Genomic DNA, 25,024 nt, shown 5'->3' with positions numbered 1-25,024 from the left:
GAGGCCTCCAACGTCGCCGGAGTAGGGGCGGGGGTTAGCCCCGGGTCTTCGAGGCAAGCCCCGCCCGGCCGTCGCCAGCGCCCTGCCCGGCCCAGTCCCCGGCCCCATCCGAGCGGCGGCCGCAAGGGGCCGGCGCCGGGCGGGTTGCGCGGCGCGGCGCTGCCCTGCCCTCCCCCGCGGCGGCGCTGGCGGGCGCTGTGGAGCCTGCGCACTGCGCTCCCGCGTCCCCTTTCTGCCCGGCCGGCAGTCGCGCGTCCCGGCGCTGAAGATGGCGGAGGGCGGCGGCGGCGCGGCCCCCCCCGTCCTGCTCTTCCTCCTCTTCCTCCTTGAAGGGGCTGCGGGAGCAGATGGGTGAGAGCGGGCAGCGCGGCCCCAGGCCGGGAGGGGAACGAAAGGAAAGGAAAGGGGTGGGAGGGGGCGTCGGTCCCGGCGGGGCGGTCTGGGGGACCCCCCGGCGCACCAGCGGCCCAAGGGCACGGCCCGCGGAGGTAGGGCCGGGTGCCCCCCGCTCGCCTTCCGCTCCGCAGTACGCCCGGCCTCCTCTGCGGGGGAAGGGGGCTCCGGTAGCGGGAGCCGGGGCCGCCGCAGGCCGCCGGGCTTTGTGTCCGGCTGGCGGCGGGCTGAGGGAGAGGTGCGGCTCCCGCCGGCCGGGCGCTCCGGCCCCTCTCCTCTCCCCGCTCCCCGGCCCGGCCGGGACCGCGCGGCTGCAGAGCCTCCTCTCCCTGTCCTGAGGCGTTAATTGCTGACTTGGGACCTCTGGCGGGCCGTAGGCAGCGGCGGAAGCGGCTGCGGGACCGCTTCGTGACACCAGCCGCCCATTTTTCCACCGCCTCTGACGCTCTGAACTTCTCGGCTCCTCGAAGCGGCTCTATGGTTCAGGCTGGCAGCTCCTGCAGATGGTTTGTCCCAGCGCTGACTGCTCCCAGCCCCGAGTGCAGGAAGGGACAGTCTGTGGCACGGATACCTAATCACAGATTGGATAATGCCTTGGGTTTTTTTTTTTGGGGGGGTTTAATTTTTCACTTCTTTACACTGATGTCTGAAGAGGGCTAAAGAAACCCTGCTGTGTTTCTTTCCCTTGGGTGTGTTTATGTATCTCCTCATCCTTAAGGTCCTTAATAGTGTCATACTCTGAGACGAGTGTCGTGCATGCCTGATGATTGTTCCAAGCATAATTTCGTGGCACATCTCCACAGATTAGCTTTGTGGGTGAGCCAGTAGTAAATATAAACAAGGAAAGAGAATTGTGGTTTGATCTAAATTAACTTGGACCATCTACAAATACTGCTGTGGCAGCCTCTGGCTTGGTTGTTTTCGATATGCCCGTGTACTTGCATGAAGAAGAGTGCTGGCAAAAAGTGCCTCGATGCACAAGCCTCATCTGGCAGTCTGTCTTCAGTGGGTTGTGTGTCAGAAATACCTTTTTATTACTTTTTTATTTCCCTTTCAAGCTTAAGGCCATCTAGTGCTCCAGGAGGATAACCATCTGCCTAAAGATAGCACTCCTCACCTGCACAGACCGTGTCTACCTGATCCTTATCCTCCCTGCTGCAGCTGCTGGATTTTGTATATTGGGGGCATTTGTAGTGTGGCTTCTAAGTTTTGTTTTCTCAGGGCAGGCACCTGCATTTGCTGGCAGCCTTCATGACCTGGGCTTAATCCCAAAACCAGAGGTGAAGTGTTGCTTAAACCAGGCAGCTCCATCTCCCTTTAGGTACACACTTGGTCTAATATGTACATCATGTTAAAGCAAAACCCATAATCCCTCACTAGATCCTGGAAGGGCTAGACCTTTATTTATTTATTTTCTTCTTTGCCCTGGGGGAGCAGAAGTCACTGAACGAGAATCTAAGCTTCAGTTTACATAGAAGGCATTTCTAGCAGTTCGGTGCTAGAAGGTGGACTCGTTGCTGGTGTGAATTGAAGCAGAGCTCTCTGGGAGCGTGCAGGCTGCTTGCTGCTCTGCTCTTCTTGTCAGCAGCGCTCCCTCAGCTCTCTGGGGAAAGCAAGAGATGTTTAGAAATCGCCCTTGCAGTCCAGTGGCTAACAGTGGAATTTGCAAGATAATTGCTGCTGTGTTTGCTGCTGTTTGGAGAGGCTGTGAGCAGCAACTCGGTCTGATACTGCAGCTGTTTGGATAAGGTGTAGGGGCAAAAAAGGGAAAAGCAGGAGAAACCTTGTTGAGTCCCCTGCTCCTGTTCTGCAAGGTCGGAAAGGGACATCATTTCCTGCCTTTATAAGCTCAGCTGGCTGTGTGGGAAGCTGCTTAGTTCCAGAGGGCTTGCTTAGCTAAAATATTTGCACCCAGTTTCTGCTAGTGAGTGGGCAGTTGTGTAGCTGGCTGTCTCCAGCTGGAAAACCAGAGCTCTGTACAAAACAAATGCAGTGCCATGCACCTTGACTCATTTGCCAGTAAACTTCTGCTTGGGAATCACACAATTAAAGGCAACAAATGAGCAGCATCTTGCTGGGAAACCATGGCTCTTTCTGGCAGTCTGGCTAAGAGCTGTATGCATAGTTTGTGCAGAGGGTCCCTTTGTGGGTCATTGCGACAAGATTGCTGGGTTCTTGTTCCCTGCCTGCCCTCTCTGTCACCAGCCTCTTAGTACTGGTTTGGTCTGTGGCTGGTGGGTGCTTTTAGGCATTGAAAGTGTAGAATCTGGTGCCACTTCTGTACCAATGTGGTAAGTTTAAAGAGGTGTTTTTTTGCCAGCTCAAGTCAGTATTGAGGTAAGGAAAAGGTGATTTTCTCTGAGTATCAACTGTAATTAAGATTCTGCAGGCCAAATCACGCCTGCTGTGTCAGTTCTGCTGTTCCTTTGCAATAACTTTCTTCCCTGACTGACTTGTCCAATCTTACTTCCTTCAGGGGGGATGACAGAAAGCAGAATTCATGACTGCAACTGGAAGCCAGTTAACATTTCTATCAGTGATGCATGAAGATCACTTAAAATGAGAAATGAGTTGTTGTCTTACACTGGGAAACAGCAGGGCATAAGTGGCAGTTGCTTACTTCATTCTGTGATCCGTGCTTGCTGCTGTCACCCTTCAGGGATGAAGAGGAATTTTTGCCCCTATTCTAATGCTATAAGCAGTGCTGAGCTTCTTAAGATTTGAGAAGAGGGCAATAGTCAGTTGCTTGTGGTTTACCCAGTAAAGTGAGGTTGTTCCTGAGTGGTATGGGTGATCAGGATAAAAAATACATGTAATTTAAGATGTTGGAGCCCACATTTATTTATTCATTGCTTTCACTGAAGTACTGAAATCTTCTCTCCTGTCTTTTGTAATATCAATGGTAGAGAACCTGGATATGCTTTTGCCAGAGCTTGACTGTGCTGTTGCTAGGCTTTCCATTAGAGCATTGAATCACTGTTGTGGAGGTTGTCCAAACAGTATATTAAAATGCTATATGGATTATTTCCTTCCTTTCCAAGACCTAAGTGGTCTTTTGGGAATCCTGTCTCAGGACATGGGACAGAAGTCACAGAATCACCAAGGTTGGAAGAGACCTCAAAGATCATCAAATCCAACCTGTCACCACAGACCTCATGACTAAACCATGGCACCAAGTGCCACATCCAATCCCCTCTTGAACACCTCCAGGGATGGGGACTCCACCACCTCCCTGGGCAGCACATTCCACTGGCTAACAACTCTCTCTGGGAAGAACTTTCTCCTCACCTCCAGCCTAAACTTCCCCTGGCACAGCTTGAGACTGTGTCCTGTTGTTCTAGTGTCCTCTTGTTCTAGTGTTGGTTGCCTGGGAGAAGAGACCAATCCCCTCCTGGCTACAACCTCCCTTCAGGGAGTTGGAGAGAGCAAGAAGGTCTCCCCTGAGCCTCCTCTTCTCCAGGCTAAGCAACCCCAGCTCCCTCAGCGTCTCCTCACAGGGCTGTGAGGAGACACAGCCCCTCCCCAGCTTTATTGCCCTTCTCTGGACACATTTGGGTGTCTCAATATCCTTCTTAAACTGAGGGGCCCAGAACTGGACAGTGAATTGCATTTTCCAACAAATGTGGCTGCAAGCATAGTTCCTGTGAGCTGTATGCTCAAGCCAGTTTGGTTAGAAGTTGTCTAACAGCTTCATTCCATCCAATGATTTTATATTTTCCCCCCTGTGTAAGTGACACTGTTGGAGCCTGGAGCACAGTCCTTGGTAGGTTCTTTACCACATGTGTGTACAGAGGACTCAAGGTGATGAAAGTTCTCCACAGAGAGAGGTGTTCACCATTGGAATGTGCTGCCCGGGGAGGTGGTGAAGTCCCCACCTCTGGAGGTGTGCAAGAGGGGATTGGAAGTGGCACTTGGTGGCATGATTTAGTAGTCATGAGGTGTTGGATGACAGGTTGGACTTGATGATCTTTGAGGTCTTTTCCAACCTTATTGATTCTATGATTCTGTGGTTCTGGAAAGAAGGCTGGATGGCAGCCAGTAGTGAAACTGCTTTGCTGAAGTAGTCAGAGATGTGTGCAGATTTGGCTGCTCTCTAGGTAATGGTTAGGGAAAACAGAACTATAGAACACAAGTTCATACCAGCACCCGTGGAAGTACCAGAGAACTCCTTGGTCATGATGGCAGAGTCCCACAACAGGAGCTAATGAGTGCAGTTTAGAGATGGTTACCTAGGCTCCAGAATCATAGAATCAATAAGGTTGGAAAAGACCTCAAAGATCATCAAGTCCAGCCTTTCACCTGTCACATAAAGATGACTTATCCTTTGCATCAGAGCTCCTTGCTGGAAGAGAGAAAGAATTATCTTTTGAATGTGGATCCTTTAAAGCCTTTTGAGTTTTAGAGAGTGGTTGTGAGTGGATGTGTCTGGGAAGCTGCAAGAGAAGGAAACTCTTCTTTTGCCAGGTTTCTGTGAGTAAAAGCATCGTCAGCATTCATTTGTTGGTCTTCCTTGAATGACTTGGACGTACTTCTGTGTAGCAAAGGTGGCCCAGTGACTGGGGCATTCAAGTGACATTCAGTAGGTCTGGCCTCAGTTTCTTGTTCTGGCTAATTCCTAATAACTTTGGAGTGGACCTTTAAGCTTTTTCGGTGCCTCTTCAACCAGATGGAAGTAGAATAGAATAGAATAGACCAGGGTGGAAGAGACCTTGGAGATCATCACGTCCAATCTATTATCCAACCCACCTAATCAACTAAACCATGGCACTAAGCACCCCATCAAGTCTCCTCCTCTCTTGAACACCTCCAGTGATGGTGACTCCACCACCTCCCCAGGCAGCCCATTCCAGTGGGCAATCACTCTCTCTGTGTAGAGTTTCTTCCTCACCTCCAGCCTAAACCTCCACTGGTACAGCTTGAGACTGTGTCCTCTTGTTCTGGTGCTGCTTGCCTGGGAGAAGAGACCAACCCCCACCTGGCTACAATCTCCCTTCAGGTAGTTGTAGAGAGCAAGAAGGTCTCCCCTGAGCCTCCTCCTCTCCAGGCTAGGCAACCCCAGCTCCCTCAGCCTCTCCTCAGAGGGCTGTGCTCCAAACCCCTCACCAACTTTGTTGCCCTTCTCTGGACACCTTCCAGCAACTCAGCCTCCTTCTTAAACTGAGTGGCCCAGAACTGGACACAGGACTCAAGGTGTGACCTAACCAGTGCAGTGTACAGGGGCAGAATGACCTCCCTGCTCCTGCTGGCCACACTCTTCCTGATGCAGGCCAGGATGCCATTGGCCCTCTTGGCTGCCTGGGCACACTGCAGGCTCATGTTCAGCCTACCATCATCTAGTACCCCCAGGTCCCTCTCTGCCTGGCTGCTCTCAGCCACTCTGACCCCAGCCTGTAGCACTGCATGGGGTTGCTGTGGCCAATGTGCAGAACCCGGCACTTGGATGTGTTCAATCTCATACTGTAGCATGCCAAGTAATCAGTAGTTGCACTGCTTTACAGAGTGCCAAGGCAAGGAACTGCACAGAATTTGAATCTCACACAGATCCCAGCAGTGAGGGAGAGCATTCCTAAGTCAGGCTGAGACCTTAATGTAACTGTAATGGCCGTGAGCTCTAACTTCATTTTCTTCTTGTTTGTGGCAATGCAGCAGTGCTGAGTAGGGATAAGCACACAGTATCACCAAGGTTGGAAGAGACCTCAAAGATCATCAAGTCCAACCTGTCACCACAGACCTCATGACTAGACTATGGCACCAAGTGCCACATCCAATCCCGTCTTGAACACCTCCAGGGGTGGGGACTCTACCACCTCCCTGGGCAGCCTGTTCCAATGGCTAACAACTCTCTCTGGGAAGAACTTTGTTAGGTATTAGGTGCTTAGCATTTTGAAGATTACTTCCAATTGGAAGTGGTTTATTAAAAAGATTTTATTTTAACTTCAAACTTGAAATTTTTGAGATTTCTCTATATGCATTGTGGTGGTTTGAGCCTTCGCTGGGAGTTGAAAGCCCAGTGGGGGGAAGGGGGTTTGCCCATTCCATGCATTCAAAAAGGATCCCCCTCCTTGCTGTAAAGCAGGACACCCCAGCTATCAAAACCATGTGCATGCACAGCATAGCTGAAGAAAAAAATCCGTGTAGGGAATGGAACATTTTGTGTATCTTTATTTCATGTTGCAGTTGCAGAAGATGAATTGAAGCATGGAACCCAAATTGAGATGGAAGCATTAAAATAATGGCTTGCAAGGATCATAACTCTAATGGTGAGAGCCCAGAGATACTGTGGCTTGTGCTGTCCCCTAGCTAGCCTGAAATTATGACTAGGGTTAAGGACTGCTGCTTCTTTTTATCCTTGTGTTTTCCAACACAAGCAAGCAGGCAGGAACAGTTAAAGCACTTCTATGCTATTAATAGTTCTCAGCTCTTAAAAGTGATCAGAGAGTTAAGAAGGAAAGCACCGGGTTTTATGGTGAGGGAAATGGAAGATAAATGGATTTGTCATAAGCATGGAGGTGTCAAATGCTGCTGGCTGCCTTTTGAACTTGATGAAATCATTGGAGATGCTTGCAGTCCTGTTGTGAAGGGCTTCCTGGGCAAATGAAATCCTGCACGTGCAATTCTGATGCCTTGTGTGAATATGACTCACCGGCTTCCTTGTGATACCGGCAGGCTCCTGGTTCCTGCTCAGTCACAAGTAAATTAGCAGCATTTAGCTTCCAGTCATGCTGCTTACAAGCAGGTGATTCTCAGTATGCTTTCCTGGCCAATATTAAAACTGCTCTACATGCTGGTGATGACCTTCTCTGGGGTGTGGGATTCGTGGAGGAAAAACCAAACGTCGCTCAAAGTGGGTTTTGTTTGACAGGGAAGCCTCAGCTGCCCTGCGTAGTGCCTCAGCCATCCACCCCTAGAGCCCTTGGCTGTTCATAAATGGACACAAGTGTTTGCTGGCCTGGTTGCTTGACATTTGTTTTCTTCTACATGATTTTTATTTTCTCCTCTGTTCAGACCTTTCTGGATACAGGATCCACAGCTGAAGCTGCTTTTGAAGCAGACAGTTATCATCAACCCTTTTCAGAACACCTCTGCCTTTCCTCATAGGCTTTATTTGCCATCATGATTCACAGGGAACTTCTACAACCCTGTTTTATGAGTACTTAACTGGCTCTTAACTTACAGACACCCTCTGCTATTTAAATGCACTGACCTGAATCTTGGAAGGGAGCAAAGATGCTGTGAATAGCCTTCTGTGGGCAAATGTTTTAATGCTTCCAAGTGTTCAAATTCCTCTCCCAAGGCAGAGAGAGGTTGGCTACAGGAATATAGAAATCCTGTAGTGAACTTGATATTTAAAAGAGCAGAACACATTTACTCATTTGAGAGTTTATCATCTGCTTAGATTGGCCAAGAGTCTTGATGAAAAGAGCATATTTTTACAGCAGGGGTGATCAGTGGCAGATCTGTAAGTTGTGTTCTTGATGTTAAAGACCAAGAATGGCTGTTGCCAGCCCAGCTCAGCAGGGTCACCTTAGTCACTTTCAGGTTTCTCTGAAAGGCTTTCTGCCACTAGGTAATGCATTAAGATAAAACACAGCCTCTTTGCTGGTCTCTCTTGCCCCTTTTATTTTTCTTACACCCATTTGTTACTTTTCCTTTGCCCATTCTTTGAGACAGGGACTGATTTCAAGAGGGGATTGGACGTGGCACTTGGTGCCATGGTCTAGTCATGGGTCTGTGGTGACAGGTTGGACTCGATGATCCTCGAGGTCTCTTCCAACCTTAGTTACACTGTGATCTACTGTGATTGGTGCTGGTTTTGCTGCAGTATTTCCTGACTTGTAGTGGAATGCCTCAGAGCTTTAATTTCTTTTTTTTAATGAGTTTGGTTAAGCATAGAGTTTTCTGGAAGCTGGCAGTTTAATTCCTTTCACATTTTGCACCACTGTGCTCTGCTTTAGCTGTTGGCTGCATGAGACGTGCTGCAGGCCTGTCAGTGTCTTACAGCACTATTCTGGTGCCCAGTGGTATTAAGTGATTTGCTTTGAGCCTGGAGGCTGGGCTCTTGGGTATAAATGCCAGTACAGCCTTCTTCCTCTGAAGCAGAGGTTTGAATGAGTTCTAAAGTTGCCATAAGTAATTCATCAAGTGTAAAGGGCAAAAGCAGTAGTGTGCACTGCTGTGGTGTAAAGGAGCTATTATCCTTCCATCTAAAGAAGGCTCCAAATGGTGTTTTCACAGGGTTTGTCTGTTAGTTGTGACTTGCAGTTCTAGGCTGTGTCGGTTGCTGGCATTGTTTGGGCTGAGTGTGTTAAACAATAGCCAGCCTGCAAATGAGAGGACAAAAGCATTTACAGGAACATGGCTTCCAGCAAGCCAAAGACACCAGGCTGCTCAGGAAAAGGGGGAAGTGTTGGATGGAAGTTAGCTGATCTCCAGTGTTGAGGATAGTGCAATACTAAAAGAAAAAGAAAGTACAATGGGTAAAACAGATGTGAAAGAGGAGGAGAGAGCAGAAATTTGTCTTAAAGTGGCTGTGCAAGGGGCTGGACAAGTGTCAATTTAAGGCAGGCTCCAGAGTTAGGAGAAAAGCAGAAGTAGCTCATTTGAGTCTGTCTAGCTTCAGCAGAAACTAAACTGCTCAGAGTAGCTTAGAAGTGGAACTGCTGTGACATCTCCTAAGCCAGTCCACTCTGAGGAGCAAAATAGGTTAAAGCTTGCTTTTGTCCAGTGCACTCCAGGAGCCTGAGGCATCAAGAAGTATTATTAAAGACAGTGTTCTGTACAGCAGAGTGAGTACTGATAACCTTTTTAGGCCTTCTGTAGCTGGTAAACCTGTCTGCAAGTCTGTCAGGTTTGGAGTGTTTGATCTGTACACACCTATATGCAAGCATTTGAGTCACACAACTGCTAAATTTCACAGTCTAAGGGCATATTTGTTACATCAACTGCTCTCATTTTAGTCCAGTGTATTAGGATACTTTGGAATTTCCATCATGCAGAACCAGGCAAACACTGATTCCTGTTACACCTGGGAAGGTTCACAAGGGACACTTAGTCACAGTTTCTTGCCATCAGCATTGCAGTCAGTGTCTAATGTAGCTTTAAAATACATCACTCAAGGTGGATGAAAGCAGTTTCTGGTTGTTTTGCAGTTGGCAAGAAAGGGTTTGTAGTTGCCAACCCCCAGAAACTTCAGAAATCCTCTCTTTACATCTAAAATGCAGCTTTGATGTACTCTGGGGGAGAATTCCACAGAGTACAAATACCTTCGTGCCTTGCTCTTTCACTGAGGAAAATAATGAGCACTCCAGCCTTTCCAAAGCCCTGGCTTGGCTTCCCTGTGGCTGTGTCTTACTTACTGTGCCTCTAGACAGCAAAGACAAGACAGCAGTGCAGGGCTGTTTGCTGAAGAACAGAGTTGGGATTGTAAGGCTTTTACATCCTTTATGCTGGAAGCATCAGCTCTGAAGAGAGGTCATTGTGCAGATAAGCTCAGTAAGCACAATGCAATGAACAGATTAATACCTAATGCCAGGTAGAACAGGGAAGTGATCTGAGCTGCATTAAAGCTTGCAGAGAGTTGGGAAGGTGTGAGTGGGAGAACAGAGGAATGATCTGAGCTGCATTAAAGCTTCCAGAGAGTTGGGAAAGTATGAGTTGGAGAACAGAGAAATGATCTGAGCTGCATTAAAGCTTGCAGAGAGTTGGGAAAGTATGAGTTGGAGAACAGAGAAATGATCTGAGTTGCATTAAAGCTTGCAGAGAGTTGGGAAGGTGTGAGTGGGAGAACAGAGAAATGATCTGAGCTGCATTAAAGCTTGCAGAGAGTTGGGAAGGTGTGAGTGGGAGAACAGAGAAATTATCTGAGTTGCATTAAAGCTTGCAGAGAGTTGGGAAAGTATGAGTTGGAGAACAGAGAAATGATCTGAGTTGCATTAAAGCTTGCAGAGAGTTGGGAAGGTGTGAGTGGGAGAACAGAGAAATGATCTGAGCTGCATTAAAGCTTGCAGAGAGTTGGGAAGGTGTGAGTGGGAGAAGTGTCCCCTTTGAAGAGCCCCTTTGTAGAAGTCATGTTACCATATCAAGAGACATGGTGAAGGATTTTGTTCTTTAAAGAAGAAGATGCCAAGGGGCTTGTGCAGAATGCAAAGCTTTTTCACTGTTCTTTGGGAAGGTGAGGAAGAGCTGTGGGGAAGAAGAGTATGGCAAAGGGGAAAGTGCAGGCAGCAGAAAGCAGGCACATCAGTGAGAGTATCTGCTGTGGTTCAGTTTCATTCTTTCAGGTGGTGAATAACAACATACCTTGCTAATACAGGATCCCAAATTGTGAAGCCAAATGTCTTTTTTCCAGAGAAGGGTGGCTTGAGCCTGTCAGCTCTGTGCTTCTTACCAACTGTTTGATGGCTTCTGCAAGAGTTGGGTCCTCCTTAAGCATTCTGCTGGCAGTTGCTTTTCCCATTAAGTAGAGAGAAGCAAAGCTGCTGGCTGGAGCAGTGTGAGCAAGGTTAGAATAAGGGAATGGAAGTGACAGCAGGGATCAGTAAGACTTGGTAGGAGACAGATTTGCAGCAGCTATGACTTGCATGTGGATCAAGGGTGGTAGGTGCCTGGTGTGGCTGTCAGACAATGGGGAAGCACCTCTGAGTGCGGAAAGTTGGTTCTTTTGGAGCTGGCTGCCAGTTCTTTTAAAGAGAAATTTTCATTCCTTGGTCTGTGCTTGTATTCAAACTTGATTTAGACAGGTCCTTCCCCTCAGGAAAAATGTGCAGAGATGAGCTCACAAATCAGCTAGCAACCTTCCTGGTGCCTCTGTGATCATGCCTGAGGCTGGATGAATACAGTACCACATCTTGGAGGTTGTTTCAGCCCTGTCTTTGTAGGTTTCCTGGTAAGAAATGGGTGGGATTTTGTTAATTATGTAAATTCATACTTCCTTTTTAATGTTTGCAGCTCTTAGTCAGAGCATGGATGTGTAAGATGTAAAAGCCAGGCATTACTGCAAGTATGGCTCACATACTTGTGGAGCTGCTAATTCATATCCTACAAAGGAATGCTTTTGTCAGGAGCTTTCCAGCGGGGTTTGAGACTTGTGATGAGCTGAAGAAATCCTCCTAAACTGCCTTGAGCATTGGGAAGAAAGTCAGGTTGTTGTACAGAATTAGCTGCAGAAATGGGCTTAGGGAGAGGAAAGCACATGAAGGTAATGAAATAGGTATCCTATGCAGGGAACAAATACAGAACAAAAGTGTGCAAATACAGTCTGGGACAAAGATAAGCAACAGGAAGCTCCTCCGGCCTGCTGAAGCTGAGAGGCGGCGTGCACAGCTTTCTGGAGATCTGTGTGCTTCCCATCTGCTGACTGCCCAGACTAACCATCTGCCTTCCAGCTGGTCTGTCAGAAGGTGCCTACTGGGAGGCTCATGTGTTTGGTTGTGGAGCCTGTCAGGCCTTGCAGCCCAGTGATGGGACATGAGGATCAACAGGGAAAGACAGTGAGGAGAGGGAAAGCAGGGGAAAGAGGAATGCATCCAGAGAGGGCTCATCAGAAACTGTTATCCACCTGTTTGTGTGAGGGTGCAGCCTTCTTCTGCTGTCCTTTAACCAATGCTATAAAGCCAATACCTGATTTTTAAAGCATCTAGCATAGGATCTTGCTAGGCTAGGATCCATTTGTCTTACCCTGTGCTAATTAACGAGGGGAAATCAGCTTAAAAAGCAGCGTGCAGAGATCTCAAACTTGGAGGGTGACTTCCCTTGAAAGCATGTACAGAAAATGATTTAAAGGATAAGGAGCTGAAGAGTGTTTCTGGAAAGGATTACAATCTGCTAGACAAAGAGTAACTGCCTGTAGTGGAGCAAGATAAAACTGACATCTTGCAGATTTGACACAGGTTGTTGTAAAATCAGAGCTGCTTCGCTGGGGAGTTCACTTTTGGGTTATGGCAGCTTGCTGGCTTCCTGGTAAACTTGGGTGAAAATACTTCGTGTTCATAACCATGGTTAACCTGCAGGAGACCTGCCAGCTTTGGTTTCAAAGGCTCAGTCTTGGATTGGTTTTTATTTATTTGCTGAGTTAATAAATCAGAAGAACCAGAAGGATAAGAATTGCCTCACTGCTCTCTCCAGCTGTCTGTAAGGAGGTCAGAGTGAGGTGGGGGGTTGTCTCTTCTCCCTAGTATGAAGTGAGAGGCAAGAGGAGATGGCCTCACGTTGCACCAAGGGAGGTTTAGGTTGGATACTAGGAAAAATGTCTTTGCTGCAGGAGTGGTCAGGGATTGGAACGTGCTGCTCTGGGAGGTGGTGGAGTCCCCATCCCTGCAGGTGTTCAGGAAACCTGTGGACGTGGCACTTTGGGCCATGGTTGAGTGGCCATGATGGTGTTGGGTTGAAGATTGGACTTGATGATCTTAGAGGTCTTTTCCAAATGAGATGATTCTACAATTGCTGCAAAAGTCAGCACATTCTGCTCTCCTTTCTGGTCTGGCACTGGAAGGGAAGAGTGCATGGGGCAGCCTCTGGCCAAGTCACAGATAGTGGCAGAGGCGATGGAATGGAAGCCCTGAACCTCACTAAGGTAAAGGGATGGAGCCAGTTCAGTCCCTAATGAGGTTTATTAAGAACAGCAACTGTATTGGTCCTTTGGCAGCCTTGGCTAGGGCCAAGGGTATTAACTCAGTGCAAGGACTGAAATAGAACTTAAGTTTTATTTTTAGCACTGGTCTCTTCAGGGCATGCTGGAAACCTGACCAGCAAAGGGAAGTACCATCCTGCTCCCTGGGAGCCCAGCACCACCGTACCCACACAGCTGGAAGGGGAAACTGGGAGAGTTGGCTTTGTCTGGCACCTTCCTGGAGCTTCCCTTGGCTTGGGTTATCCACAGTACAGACACATTGATGGAGGTGCAGAGGGAAAAGTGCTTCCCAGATCACCTCACAATTTGATGTTCCCAGTCACCCTGTTTTATTATGTATGAATGCAAATATTATTGGCCACATGTGTAGCTCGTACTTTGATTAAGTTTAGCTTTGAGTATTTAAAGGCAGACTGCTGTAAAATAAGCACACCCATTCTGCTGCTCACAAATTATAGCTGTGAAAGCCTTCAGTGTGCCTACTGTGGGAGGGGAAGCTCCAAATAGAAAGGAGATTTAATTTGCCTCTGAGGGAATTTGTCTTGCTGAACATGTCGATGAAGACAGCCCTCAGTGATCCCAGCACAGGGCACAGGTTATAGTGAAAGGGTTGACTAGTTTCCCATTCCAGGGTATACTGATTAATTCCTTACTTTACAGAGGTGGTTTTTGGGGAGAATTCATTCCAGTGAAGTTTTGCTCTGTGGCAGACTGCTGCCTGGGGGTACTGGTCGATGGTAGGCTGAACGTGAGCCTGCAGTGTGCCCAGGCAGCCAAGAGGGCCAATGGCATCCTGGCCTGTATCAGGAAGAGTGTGGCCCGCAGGAGCGGGGAGGTCATTCTGCCCCTGTACACTGCACTGGTTAGGCCACACCTCGAGTCCTGTGTCCAGTTCTGGGCTCCTCAGTTTAAGAAGGAGGTTGACTTGCTGGAAGGTGTCCAGAGAAGGGCAACAAAGCTGGGGAGGGGTTTGGAACACAGCCCTGTGAGGAGAGGCTGAGGGAACTGGGGTTACTTAGCCTGGAGAAGGGGAGACTCAGGGGTGACCTTCTTGCTGTCTACAACTACCTGAAGGGAAGTTGTAGACAGGCAGATGTTGGTCTCTTCTCCCAGGCAGCCAGCACCAGAACAAGAGGACACAGTCTCAAGCTGTGCCAGGGGAGGTTTAGGCTGGATGTTAGGAAGAAGTTCTACACAGAGAGAGTGGTTGCCCATTGGAATGGGCTGCCTGGGGAGGTGGTGGAGTTACCATCACTGCAGGTGTTCAGGAGGAGACTTGATGGGGTGCTTGGTGCCATGGGTTAGCTGTTTGGGTGGGTTGGATTGGTTGATGGGTTGGACACGATCTTGAAGGTCTCTTCCAACCTGGTCTATTCTATTCTATTCATTTTCTTTTACTGTAGTAGCATTTGGATTTGGGAAATCAGTTTCCCCTTGCAAATGTACCGTGCAGTTGACAAGGGCTGCTAAACCTGTCTGTTGACCTGAGACTTGGTGAAATTGAGCTCCCACATCTTCGGGGGTGCATCTGATGTGGTGGCTGTTCCCCTGTCAATAACCCCTTTGTTCAGATCCCTTGGTGCAGTCCTTGCCCTTAGTTAAATGGATGGCTTCGATGTAACACGGGGGTGCACCCCCAGAGCCCTGAAATCTGCTGCTGCCAATTTGTAAGCAGGAGGGTTCTGTGCAAACAAAAAAACAAAGCAGTGAGCAGTGAATATAAATATTTGAATTGGCATTAAAAAAACAATCCTTTGGCTAAGTATTTCTGGACTTTTTTTTCCCACCTCTGTGTCCTTTCAGGCTGAACTGTTTGCTGTAACCCACTTTCCCCCCCTTCTGTAGCACCTCCCAAGTAATTCTTTGCAACCCTTAATTAGTGAAGATGAACTGACTAATTGCTTTCCAGCTATGACTTTTTAATGAGTGCTTTCTAATCATGAGCATTCTTCAAGTGTTTGTTTGTTTTTAAATGAATAAAGCCATAATCCCCTGGCATGATTGTCTTGCTCAGCAAGATAGCTATTAATAAACTGCTTCTGCAAGTAAAAATAAGGTGAACATTGTGCCTGTCTGAGTTGCAGCTTGCTGTTTACTGTCACTCTGTTGCAGAAATTGGGGTGTTTGAACTTTGAGAGTTGAGGCAAAATGCCAGTGTTGGTCTTAACTAAGCCTGGTGTAGGGCAAAATTACTCTGGTGGGCTCATTTCTGAGTTGGCTCAGTCTGCCTCTCCTCCTGCCTCTTCTCCCTTTTGCTGGTGGAGGCTGGAGGAAAGATGCAGCTGGGCTTCTGTATTTCACTTAAATAGTGTTTGAAGAAGATTCTATTGCATAGTATCATAGTATCAGTCAGGGTTGGAAGGGACCACAAGGATCATCTAGTTCCAAACCCCCTGCCATGGCCAGTGGCACCCCACACTAGATCAGGCTGGCCAGAGCCTCAGCCAGCCTGGGCTTAAACACCTCCAGGGACAGGGCCTCAACCACCTCCCTGGACAGCCCATTCCAGGGCTTCACCACTCTCATGGGGAAGAACTTCCTCCTCACCTCCAGCCTGACTCTCCCCACCTCCAGCTTCATTCCATTCCCCCTAGTCCTGTCACTACCTGAGATCCTGAGCAGTCCCTCCCCAGCCTTCTTGTAGCCCCCTTCAGATCCTGGAAGGCCACAATGAGGTCACCTTGGAGCCTTCTCTTCTCCAGACTGAACAGCCCCAACTCCTTCAGTCTGTCCTCATAGCAGAGGTGCTTCAGCCCTCTGCTCATCCTCCTGGCCCTTCTCTGGACACCTTCCAGCACCTCCAGATCCCTCTTGTAATAGGGGCTCCAGAACTGGAGGCAGTACTCCAGGTGGGGTCTCAGCAGAGCTGAGCAGAGGGGGAGGATCACCTCCCTTGCCCTGCTGGCCACACTTCTCCTGATGCAGCCCAGGATCTGATTGGCTTTCTGGGCTGCAAGTGCACACTGAGAGCTCATGTTGAACTTCTCCACCAGCATCAGTCTTTGTGATCCACAAAGGCATCGCACAGTATCAGTGCCCTGCACCAGGGGAAGTTTAGGCTCGAGGTGAGGAGAAGGTTTTTCACCATTGGGATGTGCTGCCCAGGGGGGTGGTGGAGTCACCACCCCTGAAGGTGTTCAAAAGGGGATTGGATGTGGCACTTGGTGCCAGGTTTTAGTCATGAGGTCTGTGGTGACAGGTTGGACTTGATGATCCTTGAGGTCTCTTCCAACCTTGGTGATTCTGTGATGTTTGCTCTCAGAAGAACCTGTAGTGGATTGGTTTTCCTCAGGCTGTTTTCACATCTGATGGTTTTGAGGCCAGTTTTGCTGTTCTGCACTTAGTGAATTTGGAGGATGGATTCCCATCTGTGTGGCATGCAGCAGTGTAGAAAATCAGCTTCTTGACTGACTTTTGGTCTGCAGAGTAAGCCCCTTTGGAGCTTGCCCATCAGAGAGTGAGCCCCTTTGGAGCTGTTCTCTTTACCAGTTGGTCATCTTACCATGCCAGTGGGTATCTGGTCTCTGATTTGTTAGAAAAGCTCCTCAGAGATGCATGGGATGGAACTGAGGAAGACTTTTCTTTGGTGCTGCAATGAAGAATTAATTCAAGATGTGGCAACAGCTGGGGGTGACAATTTAGAGTTGCTGAATAAGTATTGTAATGGGCATTTATCACTGGCATCGCATGGGATTAAACACTTTGAGGTGATTGTTCTTGGGCACAGCCTTGGGGAGGGTTATTACCATAACACAACTAGTTGTCATGGCAATGCATGGAGAAGAGGGAGACTCTTCCTTCCTCCTTTGCATTCTGCACTCCTCTGTTGAAGGGAAGCCTGAGACCATTGACAAAGCTGTGGCCTTTTTTTCAAGTGTGGCACCAAATTGTACTCTTCCTGCCTGAAAGCAGGGCACAGTTGGGTGTTGCTTCTGTGGATTGCTTTCTCTGTGGGAGACAGGCATCTGCTTTCTCATGTCTGCTTGACTGCACGGTGTGCTCTCTTGCTTTGCTGCAAGATCCAGGTTGATCTCCCCCATATCTGCCAGCCAAGGTGAGAACAAGGTGTCACTTGTGTGAGGACACTCCTGATCAAAGCTGTGCAGGGAAATGGGGTAATGCTGTCCTACAGGTTACCCAGCCTGATTTCCCTGGAGCACTTCACACCCTAAAGGGTGATTAGTTAAAGTGAAAGCTGATACCAGAGTAAAGAACATCTGTGCAATGCCATACAGTACATTTACTCTCTCTGACTTCTTAATGGCTTCTGTTGTTTAGCATCATGAGTGTTGCTAGCATTTCATTTCTGTGTGAGTGGGGAGTCCTAGCCCAGCAGTTCACTGTGCTCACCTTGGTGAAACCTGAGTCAAGGTGAAGGAGTCTCTGCACAAATACTCAAATTGCCATTCTGGAGGCTAATCTATGATCAAAATGTCCTTTTAAAGATCCAGCTGTGTAAGTACACTGCAAGCAGCCCCCAAGAGTTTGGTTTATTCAGCAAATTCACTTTGTTTCATGTAATGAAATAATGAAATGTCTTCTTAAGCCTTTCCCTGCTTCGGTTTCACCTGAGTATGGCTCTTGCCAGTGCTGAGTGACTGCTGCCTGTATGTGCTCAGCCTGAAAATACATGTGTGGTAGCAAAGAGGTTTTACTATGAGGTGTAAGTCAGACTGATCACTTTGATAGATACTCCTTTTCTTCACAGGAAAGCTATTTCATAGATTTGTGAGTTCCAACTCTGTAGTCCATTTGCAACACAGACTGGTTTGGGTTGGAGAAGACCTTGAAGATAAGCCAGTTCCATCCCCCCTGCAGTGGGCAGGGACACCTTTCCCAACCAAGTTACTCAAGGTCCCATCCAGCCTGGCCTTGAACAACTGCAGGCTTGGAGCCTCCAGGACTTCTCTGGGCAATCTTTTCCAGTGCCTCAGCACCCTCGTGGGGAATTCTTCCTAATGTCTAATCTAAATCCAGCTTCTTCCATCTTGAGATTGAACACATCCAAGTGCCGGATTCTGCACATTGGCCACAGCAACCCCAGGCAGTGCTACAGGCTGGGGTCAGAGTGGCTGGAGAGCAGCCAGGCAGAGAGGGACCTGGGGGTGCTGGTTGATGGTAGGCTGAACATGAGCCTGCAGTGTGCCCAGGCAGCCAGGAGGGCCAATGGCATCCTGGCCTGCATCAGGAACAGTGTGGCCAGCAGGAGCAGGGAGGTCATTCTGCCCCTGTACACTGCACTGGTTAGGCCACACCTCGAGTCCTGTGTCCAGTTCTGGGCTCCTCAGTTTAGGAAGGAGGTTGAGTTGCTGGAAGGTGTCCAGAGAAGGGCAACAAAGTTGGTGAGGGGCTTGGAACACAGCCCTGTGAGGAGAGGCTGAGGGAGCTGGGGTTGCTTAGCCTGGAGAAGAGGAGACTCAGGGGTGACCTTATTGCTCTCTACAGCTACCTGAAGGGAGGTTGTAGCCAGGTGGGGGTTGGTCTCTTCTCCCAGGCAACCAGCACCAGAACAAGAGGACACAGTCTCAGGCTGCGCCAGGGGAGGTTTAGGCTGGAGGTCAGGAGGAAGTTTTACACAGAGAGAGTGATTGCCCACTGGAATGGGCTGCCTGGGGAGGTGGTGGAGTCGCCATCATTGGAGGTGTTCAGGAGGAGACTTGATAGGTTGCTTGGTGCCATGGTTTATTTGATTAGATGGTGTTGGATGATAGGTTGGACGTGATGATCTTGAAGGTCTCTTCCAACCTGGTCTGGTCTGGTCTGGTCTGGTCTGGTCTATTCTATTCTATTCGCTGCTGCTCCTCATCCTGTCTCTTCATGCCTGGGTCAAAAGTCCCTTTCTTGAGCTCTCCTTTAGTCCCCCTCAAATAATGGGAGGGTGCTCTAAGGTATCTCTGGAGCCTTCTCTTTTGCAGGCTGAACAAACCCAACTCTCTCAACCTGCAAATATCATTTTGTGAGTGTGTTTCTCACACAGAAAAGCTCTGCCATGTCTGAAGTCTCAGTCAGTGTTGGTTTTTTTCAGTCATTCTTACAAGTTGAGTAGTCCCAAGTTAGTTGTTTGATAAAAGGCTTTGCAACCTCAGATAGAATGTCATGTGTTTCTTTTCTGAGTTTGGGTTGCAGAGTTTTTGTTGATATGGAACCCTTCTTCCTCACAGTTGCTGCAGCCCAAGCCATAGCAGAAGAAAGAAGAATCCAAAGTGGCATTAGCCCTCATGCAGTCCAGACCTCAATAAACATAAAGACAGCAACTAAACCAGGTATAATTATTGATCCTTGTTTTCAATGAAGTACTGGGCTCACCAGGGAGAGTTAATAGGGAATGAATGAAACATCTTTTAAATCAAAGTTTGCTCCTCTTTGTTCATGGAGCATAAAGACCTGGTAGATGGTTCATAGGTTTGTTGCAGGTCTGCTTTTAATGACAGACTGTTGCTCCTAAGTCTCTCAGAGTTCAGTTGGTAAAGTTGTTCTAACTTCTCAGTGAGGCCTAACAACAAAGACACATTTTTGGTGCTCTGGTCAGGTTACCAGGTCATTGCTTGCTGAAATTCAGGTTTTTATAGCTGCAAGGACTTAAACAGTCTTGGTTCTGCTTAGCCTGCAAACTGGCTCTGCTGCTGCACTTTGGGTTTGTCATAATGGGTGAGCTATCTGTTCTCAGACTGAGTTCTCCCAGGTTGTTGTAATTCTTGATCAGAGGAGTTAATACATAGAAGAGTGAGGAGCAGAACTGAATATGCAATAAGGGTCTGTTCTCACACATGTGACTTCTGCTCAGGCTTGCATTTGACTCCAGGCCTTGGCCCTTTTAATCCTGTGTTTGCTTTTTGCTGCACCTGTTAAAAATAGGGGATTGGTTGCTGGGAGGGAATGGAAAGGGGGTGGGGGGAAAGGAAGGGATTCAGCTTCCTGTCTGGTAATGTGTATCTCTCAACAAGCTGCATTTGATTTTAAAGACTTTTGGCTTTGAATGTTCACAATAACTCACACTGATGGATCTCCACTTTTCCTTCTGACAGTGATAGATGGCTCCACTCTGAGAACAGAAGAAAGACAAAGGCTGGCCAGGGAGCGTAGAGAAGAGAGAGAAAAGCAACATGGTATTTTTGATTCTCTCTTTAAATAGCATTTCCTAACCTGGTTGTGAGAAAGGAATACCTCACTCCTTGCTCCTTGCTGACAAGAGGATGTCTGCTCTTGGCCTTGTATCACAGACCACCTGTGAACCTAAATGGAGGAGTATTAAAGAAAACTTGCCAGAAGGTTTGAGCTTGTTGAAGCTCCTTGGCACATCTGACCTTCCATTTCTTAGGGACCACCAAGCAAATTAAGCCAACTACTCATTGAAAGCCTTAGCAAAAAACACTCCTGAGAGTAAAACTTTCATGCTTAGAGTTGTTGCCTGTCTCCTTGAAGGCTGAAGTTTGGGGAATGCTGATTCAGAGAAAACCAGAAAAGGTTTAGCTAGCTGAATGGCTTTTCTTCTGTGAACACTGCTTCCCTTGTTTCCTAGCACTCTGACATGGGTCCTGACATGAAGTGTCAGCACTATACACTTTATCTCAGCAAGGAATCTGAGGCCTAGAGAAGAACATAGAACTCTTGCCCAGCTTTATGCTGTGATGTGAATCAGTGCATGTATGTGCAGCAGCAGGTGAAAGGGTAACAGTATGCCCTGCAGTCCTGCTGCTTGGTCTCCCAGATTGTGAGGAGTGGTGTCTCTCTGGCCTGTGTGTTTGTTTCTTAACATAAGAGAGCAAAGACACAGCAGCAGGAAGGATTCTGTCACCCTAACAGAAAGAGAGAATAGGACTAGGACACAGATCAGAAATATTTTAAGGGCCTTGTGTGTAGATGCCACAAAGGAGGGCTATGAAGATGACTGGAGGGGGGCTGGAGCCACCTCTCCTGAGAGGACAGGCTGGAGTTGTTCAGCCTGAAGAGAAGGCTCCAGGGAGACCTAACAGCAGCCTTCCAGTACCTGAACACTGCAGAGGGACTGTTTCCAAAGGCCTGCAGTGATAGGATGAGGGCCAAGGGTTTGAAATTAGAGAAGAGCAGATTTAGATTGGATGTTAAGAACAAATTCTGCAGCATGAGGGTGGTGTGACACTGGAACAGGTTGCCCAGGGAGGTAGTTGAGGTCCCATCCCTGGAGATATTGAAGGTAAGACTCAAAATGGCTTTGAGCAGCCTGGTCCCTGCAGGGGAGATAGGACTAGGTGACCTTTGGAAGTCCCTTCTGACCCAAACCATTGTAGGCTTCCGTACATCATCCAGAACAGCTGATGGTTGGTGAAATGCTCAGTTGGATGGGATTCACTTTCTAGAGCACACCATGCTCTGTGCTGCCTGTGAGTTGTTGCTGTAATTATCTGGCCTCTCAGCTCATTTTGTCTGCCTAGCCATGGAAAATGATTACCACTGTGGATTCAACCACCTGCTTTTGGTCACAGGACCTGAAGCTTCCTGTTAAACTGCACACAGCTTTTCCTAGGTGGAAGCTGTGGGGAGTAGTGACCTAACTATTTTGAACTCAGATGGAGTAACTGTGAGCTTTTCACAGCTTATTACTTGGTGCTTTAAACATTTTCATGAAATCTTGTTCTAAAAATAAACCAATCATAGAATTGTCAGGGTTGGAAGGGACCTCAAGGCTCAGCCAGTTCCAACCCCCCTGCCATGGCCAGGGACACCTCACACTACAGCAGGTTGCTCACAGCCACATCCAGCCTGGCCTTAAAAAACCTCCAGGGATGAGGCTTCTACCTGTTCCCTGGGCAACCTGTGCCAGTGTCTTCATGGGGAAGAACTTCCTAACATCCAATCTGAATCTACCCACTTCTAGTTTCTTTGCAATAAAAAATCACAACATGGAAAATTCTGCCTTCTGACAACTCAGCTTGCCATTGTGATGGCAAGCAAAGTATGTGCTTAACACAGGGTGTGTGCATATCCTGACATGCCTGTCTAGACAGTAAAAGTCTAATGGCAGGAAAGGTTCTAATTGCAGCCTAACCTGGGGCAGAATGAAAGACTCCTCTGTCATCATGTGCAATGTCATCCAGCTCTGCAAGCTACTCCTGCTGTAGGTTTTAACATCAAGTAGTGATGGTTTCCTTTCTAGTCTCTCACCTGTGACTTGTGTTTTAATGGCAACAAATAGTTTTACCTTCCTCATTTGCTTCACAATTTACAGCTGCCAAAGAGACCCAGATCCTGGAAAAGGAGAGAAAAGCAAAACTCCAGTATGAAAAACAGCTAGAAGAAAGGCAGAGGAAGCTGAAAGAACAGAAGCAGAAAGAGGAGCAACGGAGGGCAGCAGTAGAAGAAAAGAGAAAACAGAAAATAGAGGAGGAAAAGGTACCACATGTCAGAGTTCTGTAGTTTGAAAGAAACTCTTATGTTGCTTTCCTACATTACCATGCTTCCTATTACAGGAGGGATCTGGAGGTGCTGGAAGGTGTCCAGAGAAGGGCCACGGGCCACGAGGATGAGCAGAGGGCTGGAGCTGCTCTGCTGTGAGGACAGACTGAGGGAGTTGGGGTTGTGCAGTCTGGAGAAGAGATGGCTCCGAGGAGACCTTGTGGCCTTCCAGTATCTGCAGGGGGCTCCAAGAAAGCTGGGGAGGGACTTTTGAGGGTGTCAGGGAGTGATGGGACTGGGGGGGAATGGAACAAAACTAGAAATGGGTATGTTCAGATTGGGTGTTAGGAAGAAGTTGTTCCCATGAGGGTGGTGAGAGGCTGGCACAGGTTGCCCAGGGAGGTGGTGGAAGCCTCCTGCCTGGAAGTTTTGAAGGCCAGGCTGTCTGTGGCTGTGAGCAACCTGCTGTAGTGTGAGGTGTCCCTGCCCATGGCAGGGGGGTTGGAACTGGATGGTCCTGAGGTCCCTTCCAACTCTATAACAATTCCATGATTCTATGCTCTGAAATGGTGTGAAATAGAAAGTTACAGAAATGGTGAATCTATTAGAACATAAATATTGTCCATATCTGTACAGTGGCCTATGTAGACAAGTCCTCCTTCCCTGTCCCAGATCTGGCCTTAGCTATAGCTGAGGCACTAAGGGCTTCAGGAGCTGTGGCTGCTCTTTGGCCACTGGTTATTTTTCACATGAGCAGAAACATCACCCCACACTTCTAGATTCCTTTCAGTGCACTTTGTAGATCCTTTCTAAGTCAACATGGGTGACAGGTCTTAGACTTACCTTAAATCTGTGTCTGTCTTCCTGGGAGCCCCCTGTGGCCTAAGAGGCTCACATTCTCTCAGTTCTTCTAAATGACAGTTTGCCATCCTGTGATAAGCTGTTACAAAATTGTTACCATTTGCTGCTTTGAGCTGTGTTGAGTGTTCTTGCTCCACTCTTGGGCCTTGCATTGGGTGATGTTGGTCTTGGAGTGTTTGCTGCAGATTGATAAAGTAGAGACAAATACATGGAGTTAGGCCATCCTTTCTGAAGACTGTGTCTTCTAGGGCCTATGAAGGGTCATGCAAGTTTGCAAAGCGTTCATTGCCAAGATATCAGCAGTAAAGATGTGACAGAGAGGTGTGCTTTGATGCTGTGAATCATTAACAGAATCACCAAGGTTGGAAGAGACCTCAAAGGTCACCAAGTCCTACCTGTCACCACAGACCTCAGGACTAAACCATGGCACCAAGTGCCACATCCCATTGAGGAAGAGCTCGTAAACCTGGCTGGCTCTTCCCTTGGAGCCCAGCCATGGTTACATTGTTGTAGCAATACCTCTTTTTTACCCCTTTTGAGTGTCAGTATTGTATGCTAGTGTTTGGCTATCTATAGAATAGAATTATCCAGGTTGGAATAGACCTTTGAGATCATTGAGTCCAACCTATCACCCAGCACCATCTGATCAACTAAACCATGGCACCAAGTGCCTCATCCAGTCTCTTCCTAAACACCTCCAGTGATGGTGACTCCACCCCCTCCCTGGGCAGCACATCCCAATGGCCAGTCTCTCTTTCTATAGTCAGCTTCTGGGTGTGTTCAGATTGATATTCCATTGGAACTTCATGGGATAGTTTGCATTGCTGGAGGACAACCAGAAATGTTTGGGTGGGCCTTGACTGCTGTTCAGTGCAGTATCATCTCTTTAAGCAAAAAGCCATCCCTTACACTCCCAAGAGGTGTTAACTCTAAGCCTACAGCACATTTCTTCATGTACTTTTGAGGATGGTGGCTGTGTTTTAAGTGGCTACCAGGGTGAATAATTGAGGAATAGAATAGACCAGACCAGGTTGGAGGAGACCTTCAAGATCATTATGTCCAACCTATCATCCAACACCACCTAATAGTTTAATAGTTTCATTCAGGGTTGGAAGGGACCACAAGGATCATCTAGTTCCAACCCCCCTGCCATGGGCAGGGACACCCCACACTAGATCAGGCTGGACAGAGCCTCATCCAGCCTGCTCTTAAACACTAAACCATGCAACCAAGCACCCTATCACATCTCCTCTTGAACACCTCCAGTGATGGAAGACAAGACCTGGCCCAGGAGTGTTTGATTTGTGTTAGCCTTGTCTTTTATTTGGTCCCTGGAGGAAGATGACCTTGTGCATAGAGAGTTCTACATGAAGAATCTGGCAGGTGGGAAAACAGTGTGCACTTGATGTGTAAACCTTGCTTTCAACCAGGAGGTGAAAACAGCTCTTGACTGGTGCAGTAAAAAAGATTCACTTTCAAAGAAGCTAACTATCTTAGTTTGACAATATTTGCCAGCAAAATACCACCTACAGTCGTAGTAGATAGAAGGGTAGAGAAAAACACAAAGTCTCCAACTTTCTTCTTTGGTACTTCAGCCAAGTCTCACTTAATCAACTTCCTTAGATGAAAAAGAAGCAGCAGCAAATACTGTGGGGAAGAAAAATGGTTGTCTGCCTCACAGAGTCTTGAAGGCAAATAGCCATGGCTAGGATTAAGTTACCTGCCTTCTCCTAGTTCTTCTGCACAGCTGTGCAGCTTCCTGTGTTGATG

The 25,024-nt window shown here is 47.9% G+C and overlaps 1 protein-coding gene across 9 annotated transcripts in view; it reads left to right on the top strand.

Moving 5' to 3' along the window:
• Window positions 1-215: 215 nt before the first annotated feature.
• Window positions 216-25,024, top strand: part of MAP7D3 (MAP7 domain containing 3) — a 68,334-nt gene continuing 43,525 nt past the window's right edge. For 5 of the 9 annotated variants that reach the window (XM_068151773.1, XM_068151770.1, XM_068151772.1 and 2 more), the window contains exons 1-4: window positions 216-351; window positions 19,183-19,284; window positions 20,047-20,127; window positions 22,227-22,390. In XM_068151773.1, coding sequence (XP_068007874.1) covers window positions 348-351; window positions 19,183-19,284; window positions 20,047-20,127; window positions 22,227-22,390 — 351 coding nt within the window. In that variant the 5' untranslated portion in view covers window positions 216-347. The remainder of the gene's footprint in view (window positions 352-19,182; window positions 19,285-20,046; window positions 20,128-22,226; window positions 22,391-25,024) is intronic. The other 4 variants (XM_068151777.1, XM_068151776.1, XM_068151774.1 and 1 more) reach the window with 2 other exon arrangements.

This window comes from Melanerpes formicivorus, unplaced genomic scaffold, assembly GCF_026170545.1.
Source record: "Melanerpes formicivorus ecotype bairdi unplaced genomic scaffold, bMelFor1.0.p_v2 SCAF_22, whole genome shotgun sequence".
In the NCBI taxonomy this organism is placed as follows: Eukaryota; Metazoa; Chordata; class Aves; order Piciformes; family Picidae; genus Melanerpes; species Melanerpes formicivorus.
The sequence above is the reverse complement of the archived record's forward strand: the minus strand, read 5'-3'. Positions and strand labels throughout refer to the sequence as shown.